This window comes from Sebastes fasciatus, chromosome 7 (assembly GCF_043250625.1).
Source record: "Sebastes fasciatus isolate fSebFas1 chromosome 7, fSebFas1.pri, whole genome shotgun sequence".
Lineage (NCBI taxonomy): Eukaryota > Metazoa > Chordata > Actinopteri > Perciformes > Sebastidae > Sebastes > Sebastes fasciatus.
Genome location: NC_133801.1, coordinates 9,687,979 through 9,701,102, shown reverse-complemented (window position 1 = coordinate 9,701,102; position 13,124 = coordinate 9,687,979). Strand labels below are relative to the sequence as shown.

General features: G+C 41.8%; 1 protein-coding gene across 8 annotated transcripts in view; it reads left to right on the top strand.

The window, feature by feature from the left end:
* Positions 1 to 13,124, top strand: part of rap1gap2a (RAP1 GTPase activating protein 2a) — a 105,632-nt gene that overhangs the window by 53,007 nt on the left and 39,501 nt on the right. For 2 of the 8 annotated variants that reach the window (XM_074641433.1, XM_074641432.1), the window contains exon 1: positions 4,086 to 4,827. The exons of the other annotated variants lie outside the window; for them this stretch is intronic. In XM_074641433.1, the coding sequence (XP_074497534.1) occupies positions 4,688 to 4,827 (140 nt within the window). In that variant the 5' untranslated portion in view covers positions 4,086 to 4,687. Of the gene's footprint in view, positions 1 to 4,085; positions 4,828 to 13,124 lie in introns of those variants that run through there. 8 annotated transcript variants of the gene reach the window in all.

Here is a 13,124-nt window from a genome sequence, read left to right as displayed (position 1 = left end):
GGCGGGAGCAGTGGGCAACTAAGTTAATCGGTGTATGCCCAAACACCGTGTAACACCGACTACTGCAGCAAGCCTACTTTGAGCGCAGGTTGGCGCTGGGTGACTCATGACCTCAGTATATAGGTTAGACAATTCTGCTGCCTAGCGAGAAACATGCAACATACTGTTTAAAATTGAAAATGAAGACGGATGACTCAAGGAATAAGGACCTGCCTTTCTCAAATAAGTCATTACTGAGTTTCTACTGTAAATGCCTGCACGTACACTGATTCTCATTTTAATGTTCCTCCACCCACTGGAACACTGTTTTAAACTACACCGTATCTGCTCTGAATGTTTATTCAGGCTCAGAGGTGTACTGGTACACCTTAGAGTATCTCACAGGAACAATGTCACACCTGTGGGTGTGTGTGTGAGAGAGAGAGTGAGAGAACGAGGGGAGGGGGTTGAAAGAGAGTGAGTTGTGTTTGTGTGTCTGAAAGTGAATAGATACAGGTGTCTCATTTCCCCCCTTGATGACGCACAATAGGACCCTGGTGAAATGGCCCGAATCACTGCAAGTGTGTGTGGGAGAGAGAGAGGGTGTGTGTGTGTACATGTATATGTTTTTTTACAGTTGATCTCTGGAGGATATTTGATCGTCCAGTTGAGCTTGTTTGTTTGCCTCCACACAGGAGTTGGGAAAATCCTCAGGTGGTTTTGAGCGAGGGGAGCCATGATGGCAGATCGCGTCAGTCAAAAATCACAAGTTTTCACAAAGAGTTGTAATCAAACCAAAAAATCTAGCGAGCCTTTTCTCGACTGGGTGTCAAGGGGATACAACCGTGGGGGTCCTCCAGGCAGATCCTCTGGCAGTTGTCCGGTTGCTATGGCGCTGATCACACACAGGAAGAGCAATGCATGAGGGGAGAAACGGGACCTTCCATTTAATTGTTGTTTGTTACTGCCGTTTCCCCAGCTTAATCTATTCCCTGGGTGCTATCTGAAGCATCTCATCTACTCCGATGTCTTTGTCTCGTGTCTTGAATGATGCATTTCTCTAATTATCCTCTGCACAAAGACTCTCCCATTTCAGCTATCGAACAACATTATCCCCTTTACTATTGTCACTACTGTCACTCAGACGTGCAACGTGATTCACTGTGTGTTTTTCTGCTGCGTCAGGCTTTTATGTTGCTTGTACAGTTTTATATCTGTGTCCTTGTCTGTCTGCAGTGTTTTATCTTTGCTGCCACGTGAGAATCTCATAATTCACGTGGCTATTTTTACCTGGAATTGAAGGTTTGTTTTATGTTGAGATTTGTTTCATGGGTCCACGGAAATATAAAAACCTCTTCAAACATGAACTCATTAGAGAAATGAGGAAATCAATGCAGACAAGCAAGAATGTGAAGCGTTTTAATGAGACGGATTAAAGGCAACAAATCAGAGCCTTATTACACCTCCGATAGTGCACAAAGGTGTTACAGTTTTACCACTGTAATGAGTGGAAATACAATTTTTATTTAACAGAAAACATAGTGGCCATATCTATTTAAAACGTTAAAAGGGTATTATGTTTTTAATACAAATGCTGAAAGGTAGGATGAGTAGGATTTGTCTGTTGCGGTTTGTAAACACAACATTCAAATTTGGCCCCTCCTCCCCAGATCAACGACACCAGAAGCGCACCGCAGTTAGGGTGCTATATTTGCATTTTTTTCCGAGTCTGTGTCCACCATTTTCGTAGCTTCCTCTTGGATGCTTGCTTATGATCTGGCACCTGGTCACTACGTTTTTATTAGTGGTGCAACGGTTCAACAAGCCAACGGTTTGTATTGAGATTTTTGGATCACATTTTCGGTCACAGTCGGTTTCGGTTTGGTTTGTTTTGCACATTAAGGAGAAGAATAACATAACCATTTCAAATGTGTTTGAACTCCAAAATATATAAATGATTGATTGATAGTAATGAATAATATTTATATATTATATGAAGCCATAACACTGATTGTATACATGAAATAAGGCAGGCTACTTAATGGTCACGTAGGCCTATGTTGAATTGCCTCTTCTGTGTCTCTGGCACCTCATCAAACAATTAGGCCTATACTTAATAGTGGTGCAACTGTTCAACAAGCCCATGGTTCAGTTTGTACGTCATTGAACAGTTTGGTTTTGCATCCCTAGTTTTTATAGAGGTTGACGCCCAGAAACATCCCAAACACAGCAAAATAAGAAAATACAGGCAGAGGACAGGGTCTCTGTAGAAACAGACACCACCACACACTTCTATTTGGTTATAAGTGATGATTGAGAGGGATTATTTTTGTATGAGTCTAGACCATAGACTGTATAAAATACAGACGTAGTCTCTGTGACGTCACCCATAGCTTTCTGAAGAGCTGTTGTGAAGCTCTGAAAGTGGGTGGCTCTGGCCATCGCCATCTTAGCAGTGACGACAGTTATCCAAACAGCTAATCCAAAAATGAGCAAAGAGGTGGATCGTTGGTGGAGCTGAGGCGAGCCCGGGTGATGCAGCAGAGCAGACAGCTAACAGCTATCAACTATACGTTACCCACCTGTCACTCAAAGTGGCTACGCCCTCATTATGCTTAACCCTTAAGCCTTAATATGATTTAAATTGATTAGTTATATAAAAATGTACAGACATACAGTTGTTATGAACGAGGAACCTAACTATAGAGACCAAAACCGTTTTTTATACGAGGCTGTAAACATGTTTATTTCTGCTGTATAGTCGGGCATTTTAACATGGGGGTCTATGGGGACTGACTCGCTTTTGGAGCCTAAAGTCATGTCGCTCTCATGTCTGTCCGTTAAGTATGAAGCTGGAGACAGAAGACAGTTAGCTTTGCATATAGACTGGAAAGAAATTGGAAAACAGCTGGACTAGCCCTGTCCAAAGGTGAAGAAAAAACTGCTAATGGGGACTTCTCAGCAATGATATCTTTGTTTGTTTAATCCAAAAACCACAAAGTAACCAGGCAACCAGTGGAGACTCCTGCCTCCAATCGTTATGCTTTAGGCTAAACTATCTGTTACCTGGCTGTGGCTTCATTTTCAACAGTAGACATGAGAGTGGTATCAATCCTGTCATCTAACTCTCTGCAACAAAGCGAATAAGCGGATTTACAAGAATGTCGAACTATTCCTTTAATGAAACACCAACCAGAACAATTACACAATGATAAAAAGGACTAAACAATCCCACGGGGAAATGATGAACCAGCGTGTTTCAAATTGGTGAAGATACTATCTAGAAAAATGTAACAATGCTAAATAATGATATTAGAATTAATGCAGCTAGTAAACCAATTACCTACCCATTCACTGACTCACTCAGTCAATCAGCTGGTTCGCTCACTAACAGAGGAAGAACAACAGGTGGGCCAAGATGAAACACAACACTTTAGATCAATATATTCTGGGAAGATTTAGCTCTGTTTACTGATCTGTAATCTGAAGAGGCTCTGGCTAGAGCTGGAGAGAAACACTAGCTTAGTAGACTGTGTATTTCGTAGGAAAACAAGAGGCATGCAGACAGTTTATTAGTGGGAGGAATACAAATAGAGCTAAATTGGAGGAAAGGTGTGGCGCCACGGGATAATAGCAGGCAACCAACAAGAAATGCAGTGTGAAAGGAATGTGTCACGTGTCCCTGAGTGTCTGTGCACAAAAGAGAGCATGTAACATTTGTTAAAATTATAATTTTCCCATGTGGTGTCATTTAATCTCCTTTCATTTTGTGAGGTTACATTTCAATTCCAATGTCCTTGGCAACGGTGCAGCAGCCTGATAAGCCTGTTTGAATTGAGATTTCACACAGTGGGACTGAGTGTGTGAAAGAGAGACGGGGAGGGTAGGTGTGCATGCATGTGCCTAGAAATGAAATCATAGAATCAAGCATAGATAGAACAAGGTCAGGGAGATTAATATAAAATTATTAACAAGGTAGAAACAAGGGCAGGCAGAGAGGGAGGGAGGCGTACAGTAGAGGAGGAGGAGGAGGTGCTTGTACCAACTCCAGCCTATCAGACGGAGGAGGGCGGACCTCAGCAGTCAGGAAGGAGGGAGCCAAGCAGCAGCAGCAGACACAGGCAGAAGAAACAGAGCATGTTAGAGAAGCAGGGAGAGGTGGGAAGGTAGAGGTAGGTAGACAGTACAGAGATGCAGTGCTACAGTGTCTGCGAGGCTGTCAGTAGCGCAACTCTTCATCCTCTCGTCAGGGATGTGGTATGGAGCTGCGATGCACAGATTCACTGCAGGAGCAGGGGATGCAGATAGAAGTTCACCTTGAGCTGGAGTCCAACAGTGCCGCTCTGGACCTCTGGGATTACAAGAAATGCTCATTGATCCCAAGATCAACAGAGATTTAATCAGATCTGACAACCTGCCGAACCAAAAGTGGCTCCAGAATCTTTAACTTTTGGATTACTGGTCCAGACTTACACCAGAACGTCTGACAGAGAGGCTCTAAACTGACAATCCAGGGCCAGAAATCAAACAGGTACTTGCTTTGGCAGAAACTTGCCAGCTGTCTCTACGACTGTGACACCCACAGCTCACACTGGAACCCCGCAAGGCCACGACCAAGCAGGTCCTGCAGCCCAGGGACCCTGGAGCTGGCCTGACCTTGGACCGTCTGTCACCTGAACCCCTGGTGGCACCGGCAGAGACGCCCAGCATGTCTCACACTGGAGGACGAATCCACAACAAAAAGGCTGGCATTCGGGCCGCCGTGATCCTGATCGGACTCCTGCACAAGTCTCGCAAAGCCAAGGAGAAGGAGAGGGAGAGGGAGAGGGAGAAGGAGGAGAGCGAAGGGTGGGTGAAGTTCGTCCCGTTGTGTCATCTGATGATGAGGCAGGCATGCTGGGTAGATAATGTGTAAGCAGAGAGTCTGCAGTGCGGTGGTGGGCTGGGATTGTAAAGAAAACTTTACAAGCTTGTAACGTCTTTGTTATTCCAGAGATGTGGGGCACTTTGTGCTCTTTACGGTTCAATGACTTTGCATCTGCAGCTTTATAACCGGCCCTTTTTTATTAGAGGGTGCGTGTGTTTGTGTGCGTCTTGTGTGTATCTCGGTCAGTGGAAACGACAGACGGGAAAGAGAGAGAAAGGTAATAATAGGGATTGTAGGTGAATAGAGGTGTGTTCGGAGTGCTTTTGAAGAGCAAACACGAGAGACTGAGAAGCAAATCTGGGATGTGTAGAGCGAGGAACATGGAGAGAAAAAAGAGAGATGTACTGAACGAAAAGAAAAAGATGCAGAGCAAAGGTCATCCACTCATCTATTTGTGTCTTTCTGTGTCCAGATTGCTACACACATGCATCAATGGACACTTGTTGATACCTGTAATGAAACTGTTTAACTCCTTTAGCACAATGACAGCGGGAACACAGGTTAGTGAACTGGCTGAGAGTTCAATAGGTGAGCTGCAGTATCGTGTTTTACTGCCCACAACCCTGCTGTAAACAGCAGCTGTAAATATAGGCAGGCTTTGAAATGAATGTATGATGAAGACTACAAAGAAAGCAACAAAACAGTCTCTGCCAATCTCCTGAGGACCTTTGGGCAGATTTGTACAATGAAATGAATACCAGATTGATGCCGTACTTCTTCAGAAATTGCCACTCCAAATGCACCTGTAAGGGGATTTTCATTGCACGCTGTGTTGCGTCCAGATCGTCTTACTGCTAATACTACCTTAGATGAGTGCAGTCAATATGACCCCTGGGAATATCCCACCTGGTAACAAACAGTGTGTGAGGTTGGCAGGGTCGAGACTGCCAACACTCCCCCCTCTCCCACGCTAAGCTTCCCCCGGGGTAGACCTGTTTTGGCCGAGTTAGCAGCACGTACAGTTAAATCTGAGCAGAAGGTTGCAGACTGAGTTTGACTATTCAGTGTTATTGAGGTAAAGGACATACAGTGTGGTCTGGCTTAGGTGTACATGTATGTGTGAACATCTGATATGCAGCACTGAATCCGCTTTGCTACCCCGTTCTAATAGCCTGGACCAAAATAGGCTACATTGAAATAGACTGTAACTCACTTTGCAAATGCTGATAAGTTTATCTGACCTCTGGGTGTTTGTGTGCAGGAGTGTGTGTGTGTGTGTGTAATTTAGTTTCAGATAGTGTAAAATTAACCCCCGGAGGCGAGGCTGGATTAGCACCCACACAAATCAGGCAACTGCCCCAGACCTCCTGGGGCCCTTAAAAGCTGCAGGTTCATCGTGTGACAGCTGGTTTGTAGTGATTTGATTGTCAACTGAAATGATAAAGATCTGTAATATTACCTGAAGTGTTGGTTTAAGGAACCAACCCTTTATTATCGTAGTTGATTGCACACTTATATTGAGTCATTAATTAAATTAACTGGCACACAGCAAAGCTGCAGCCAGGTGGTTTTCCACCAATCAATAAGTGTTTGGTTTTTGTGGCTCTGGGCAAAATATGTACTTGATAGCAACATGGTACACACACATTGAGTACGAGGAAGGGGTGGTCGATCGGGCCCCAACACTTCATTTTTGCCCAAAAGTGAAGTCAATGCTGAAGTGCCTTAAACCTGCATTCTTTCTAACAGCCAGCAGGGGGCGACTCCTCTGGTTGCAAAAATAAGTCCGATTATATAGAAGTTTATATGAAATGACCCTACTTCTCACTTGATTTATGACCTCAGTAAACATTGTAAACATGAGTTTATGGTCTCAATTGCTAGTTTCAAACCTTCTTCAATACAGCATGATGTTCATTTAGTAAACTATGGTCAGTTTAGAGTCAAATAGACCATAAAGCAGGGTATGCTTTAGGGTGTTGCTACCTTTTGATTGACAGGTCGCTAAACCATCGTTGTGCAGTCTAGGAGTTTACAACTTTAACTCTTTCACAGTGTGTTTTCAGTTAACGAAAGTTAATTGTAACATTTTGGTTGCCTAAAAATGTCATATTTAACGATCGGTTGCACAAACCAATGGGTGACGTCACCGTGACTACGTCCGTTTCTTATATACAGTCTATGTTTTTGCCCCAGGGCCCTCTAGTGGATTAATCCTGCCATGCCTGAAGGCTATGATCATCTGTGAATGCAACAATACTGCATTGTCACACAGATGCACACCAACATGCAAACAAATATACTTTTTTTGCTTGTTTTTCACATGCTTGCTATGTGATTTATGATTTAGATGCTGTGTGTTATCGCCTCATGTCAAATGACAAATAGCCTGAGGCGATGCTACGACAATGTTCTGCTGTTGTCATTTCTCTTGCTGTGGGTGTGTCACATAATGATCCAGGCACAAATGCAGACGATTTCAAGGCATCATGTTCCAAGAGGTAGTTGTTATAATATGTGCATGATTGCAGTTCTTTTCAGACTTTTGTGGTAAGGTATTTCATGTCCTTAAAGCAGGCTTATTGTAACAATGAATACAAGGAAAAGTGAATTATAGACTTATAACAACATAATAGGGAACACTTTGCATAGACTGCCAGAAAAAGAGCGTTTTATTGGATTTTTACACCACTACAGCTGAGATATCGTGAAAATGTCATTTTCACTTTTTGTCCACATTTTTCCGCTTTCCCACACATACAAGTACATTATACAAACATACAAACAGGCAATCTTGCTCCTAGCCTGTATCTTCTGTGTTTTCCACTCACTCGTTATCTCTGCGCTGATAGAGCCATAACGTATATTTGCCCTCCATTAAGTTGAACCACATGAGGTCTGCTGCTTGTATCTGAATGTTTATATTACCCTCCGTGCATTAATGCCCACCACAGCTCATTTATCTCCAGCTGCAGACCTGCTTTGTCTGTGTGTGTGTATGAGATGTCTGTCTCATAGTGTGTGTGTGTAGCAAATGAGTTGTGTTTAGGCAGTTCTTATACAACAAGTGCTGAAGCGGTTGTGGTTACATTTCCCACGTCGGTTTGTGGTTGTGTGGTGTAGCCAGGGGTATGAGAAAGAGAGTGTGTGTGTTTGTGTGATGAGACAGACTCATTTATGATGCCAGTGTTTTTGAGACCTAATCTATAATCACAGCATGGGGCTTCCTGCTCACACACTGTGTTGTCCCCCTTTAAGATGAAACGCTTTTAATATCACAATTGACATACCCTCTAACAAGATGGCATGCTATGTTACATGATTTTTGATAGGAAATGATACACAATATAGGTTCAATACAACGTCAAAGTGTTTTTGAGACAAAACATGCATCTGTTTTGCAATTTGCAACATTTAATTACTAGGGCTGGCAAAGTTTACGCAATAATAACACGTTAACGAAACTGATTTCTTTAACACATTAACACAACTTGATTTGTAGGTTGTAGTGGGCTCAGTTTTAAAGCTAGAGGGGAGCATATGCAACTAGAAAACCTAAGGAATCCATTGGTACCAACCATGTCATACTAACTTGTCGCGAAGGAGGCTAAATAACACTACAAAGTTACGCTAAATTTTGGCGAGGAAAAACTGGCATGGCCATTTTCAAAGGGGTCCCTGCAGCGGTTGTTGCCTGTTTTGAGCATTTATTTTGATACTAAATGCAGTACCTTTGAGGGTTTCTGGACAATATCTGTCATTGTTTTGTGTTGTTAATTGATTTCCAGTGATAAATATATTCATATATTTCATTATGGAAAGCATATTTGCCCACTCCCATGTTGATAAGAGTATTAAATACCTGACAAATCTCCCTTTAAGGTACATTTTGAACACATTTTGAGCGATTAATGTGCAATTACAACGTCAAAGTCATTTTGAGACAAAACATGCATCTGTTTTGCAAATTGCAATATTTCCCTGTTTATTTTTATGACAGTACTGGCTGGTGGACCTCCTGTTGATTATGGGGAGTTGGACAGTAATGGCAAAGGAAAAAGCATGACCTTCACTGTAAATTAGAGGTTGGAGGCTCACAAAAAACTGCATTAAGTGGTTCACTGTGTCAGACTGATTCACTGACAAACAAGGGGAGGAAAATGTCCAGATGTCGAGATGAACTGCTAACCTCGTCTGTAAATTAAGCTTCAGTGTTGGTGACTATAACTACAGAGGCCTAGCATATGCTTCATAATAAAAGCCCAAATCAATTTCTATTTGCTGAAAGGCTTTACAGGAAAAGGTTGTTGCAGCTGCATTAACAGCATATGATGTATATTGGTACTGCTGTAGTTCAATTCAATATTACATTATACATTTAGAAGGATTCTTATTGTGTTTTGGTTTTGTTCTTGTCTGTTTCCCTCATGACCTAACAGGTTGTGAAAATTCCCCCTAAAAAATACATTTTTCATCTACAATTCGATCTTTCAAGGGCATTAATGAATTGTGGATAAATCCTTTTAAATGATAAAAAAATCCCCTAGCCTGACTCATCGCAGTCGAATTAGCAGAACTGCTTTTGTGCTTCTTTATTAGCATTTCATCTACTTGTCAGGGTCAAGTTATTTTTCAGCTGTGAAAGACTCAAGGAAACTCTTTTAAAGGGAAATACCTCTGAGTTCTTGCCTTTTCTGATGGGAAGTTTCATGGGCACTTCACTTCAGTATCAAAAAGCTTTTTCCATTAACATGCTGGCTTGGCCTGACTCGGTTTGACTCGGTGCGTCAGCGCAGCACGGCAGGGATCTGCGTCTCCATAAAACAGGGCTACCTGCTTGAAGGTGCTAAACCCAAAGAATCCATCGGTACCAACCATGTCATACTAGCTTGTCAGCAAGGAGGCTAAATAACGCTCCAAACTTGCGCTAAATTTTGGCGAGGAAAAACTGGCATGGCCATTTTCAAAGGAATCCCTTGACCTCTGACCTCCAGATATGTGAATGAAAATGGGTTCTATGGGTACCCACGAGTCTCCCCTTTACAGACATGCCCACTTCATGATAATCACATGCAGTTTGGGGCAAGTCATAGTCAAGTCAGCACACTGACACACTGACAGCTGTTGTTGCCTGTTGGGCTTGAATTTGCCATGTTATGATTTAGCATATTTTTTTTATGCTAAATACATCTCAAAACAATAAACTATTCAATAACTTCACAACAAAGTCTCCATCAAATATACATCAATCCCAATAGCCTTAACTGCGCTCCTTCTAATGTGAACTGTTCCTTTAACCAGCAGGTCTCAGTGACTATAAACAGTCTCCCTTTAAATCAAAACCCTATTCGGATCCTTACAAGGTCTTCCTCTCCTTTTATATCTTATTTATAAGAACACCTGTCAAAGTAATGATGAGAAACACACACATAATAAAATGTGCTGATGATTCGGTTGTTAGTCAGCCTACACGGATGAGGTGGAATAAGATCACCGGCCTGTGGAGGAGGACTTTGTGTCATAGCGTGAGAGGTCTTTCATCCTGCTAAATCTAGCGAAAACTAACGACAGGAGTATTGATTTCAGAAAGTGGTCCTCCGCTTCTAAAACGACTAAACTGTTATTAAGGGAGAGGAAATCGAGCCGGTGGACCACTACAAACATTTGGGCACAGTTCTGGACAAGAAATTGAGGCTCTCAAAAAGTGAAGCAGTGTCTTCTCTTCCAGAGGAAAATTAACTCTCTTAATGTTTTTCTGCTTTGATGACCGTTTTATTGGAGCATCTTTATCTTATCTTTATATAGTGTTGTCTGACAGGGACATTGTTACACAGACAGGAAGAACAGGCTTGTTAATGGGACCAGAGACGTAAGGGTGAGTCAGACCCTGCTCAGAGATTTTAAGCTCTTGCCTTCAGGACACTGCTAGAAAAGGAAAAAGCCTGAATGTTGTCCTCGTACAGTATGGATGACTATGGATCTTCTGAACATGGAAAACTGCATGCACATTAATAGCTGATGAGAGATATTGCATTTTCCATGGAGTACTTTAGGCAACCTCAAATCTGTTTTTTCCCCCTCATCGTTGTTTTTAATCATTCGTTATGGTTTCACAGTTTTGTGTGATAGTCCCAGTTGTCTCATTTGTTTTGTTTTGCTGTTTTAAACCCTGCATGCATATCATATTTCCCTTTGGAGCAGATAGATTGATTTGATTTGACAGTTATGCAAGTATTTCAACAGTCGCGGTCCCTGAAGAGAAAATCTCATCAAACACTAGTCAGTGGTCTATTATATGTCTGTTTGAGGGTCCTTAATATGGAGATGTTGTGGTGCTTCTGCAGGGCATAACAACAGACATTTAAATGGTCACAAATTGAGTGCTGTCTCCCTTTGAAGAGCGTGATGCGCTTTAGAAAATGTCTATACTTTTCAAACACACTAATGGTGAAACTGTTCTCTGTCAAATTGGCCAGCTCAGTCAGGATTAGAGCTTCTCATATACCATCCAGTCGGGCTCATGGGGTCTTTGTAACTGTGTCCTGCAGTGACCATGTGGTTGCTGAAATGTTTGGGGTCTGAACAACTGAGAGAATAAATTACGCCAGCAGCTGGTCGCAGCTGGTCGCAGCTGAAACCCATTCCTCTGACACGCAGAGTCATCGGCGACGCTGCAGCCAGCCAGGCAGCCGTCCAGAGGAGGGAAATGACATACACCCATACACTGCGGCTGCACATTCATTCAATCTAATTTGATAACAAATAGGCATGGTAAAACCGGCCAACACAAAGAACAGATGAACAGCTGGTGGCATTTTGGCTGTAATTGACCGTTGGCTTCTGTTGCTACCCCTGTCAAGCTTTCTGGTCTCACACGGCGGCAGATTTACCAAAATTCTTGGTCGTTTTTGAAAGACTTTCAGACCAAGGTAGACACCACTTTCCATAACTGGCAGATTGTATTAACTGTTGTCAGCTAGTTAATTTAAGCAAACATTAGCTCCATGATTTGGTTAAAATTGCTGTCTGTCTTTTGAATGTTTCCATGTTAAAACCCTGTAAAAGGTGTCTTAAATATATACTTTACTTGATGGCTACATACATGATATTGTGTTAAAACACAGAGGCTAAAACTGCATGTCATAGAATAGTTAATTGCGGTGTAGAGCTACAAAGCCCAAGTGTAATAAATATGAGAGTTTGATCTTTAATTGTTCATTAATTTATTCTAATGTAACCCCGTTTGGCTGCTTAACTGGTGCCAACACTGTCTTCTACAAAATGATGTTGTCATACAACTAAACTGCATTCCCAATTACGTTTGGAGGAGACTCAGTACAGACTACATGGCGTACAAATGACACACCAAAAGCAAGAACGACATTCTTACTACTTGCTTTTGCCTTGCACATTATCATGTCATTCATACACCTTTCCATGCGACCGTGCTGGTTCCTTACACTCTTGTGTTTTTAGTTTTGGAAAGGTAAATAAAAAAAACACTCTATTTAAAACTCTTTATATGCAAAGTATCACTCTCACATACAGCCACATGATTCACACCCCTTCAACATGTGGAGAAATCCAAAGCTCGTCAGACCTGTTGTGTCTATTTACGGTTGCTAAGCAGTGATCTGACAATCTCTTGTTTGTGTGGAGGGATTTAGCGAACAGTCAATTATGTATTGATCACGCTCAAATGATTGGATTACGTTGCAAAACCCGGCTGTTCTTACTGAGCTTGGAAAATCCATTTTTTCCCATTTTGCTCCTGCAACATACAATTACATGCAGAAAAATCCTCCCATTTCACTTCCAGTTGTTTTTTGTTTTAGTTGATTAATATGCCTTAAATTATAATTACTTTATTTAATATTAGTTTTCCTATTTGTGTTTCTTGGTGCCTATGATTGTTTATTATTATTCTACTCTGCTTTATTGTAAATGAGGTCTCTACCTCAATGTATTTCTGAATTAAATTAAAGGGGGAATAAATGTAAGTGAAGTAAGGTATTTCACACTGCATTTATGTAACGCCAAGGTTTTTCATTTTCATAGGGGTCCTTTGACCTCTGACCTCAAGATATGTGAATGTAAATTGGTTCTATGGGTACCTACGAGTCTCCCCTTTACAGACATGCCCACTTTATGATAATCACATGCAGGTTGGGTCAAGTCATAGTCAAGTCAGCACACTGACACACTGACAGCTGTTGTTGCTTAATGCAGTAGCTGTGAAGGTTTCTGGACAATATTTGTCATTGTTTTGTGTTGTTAA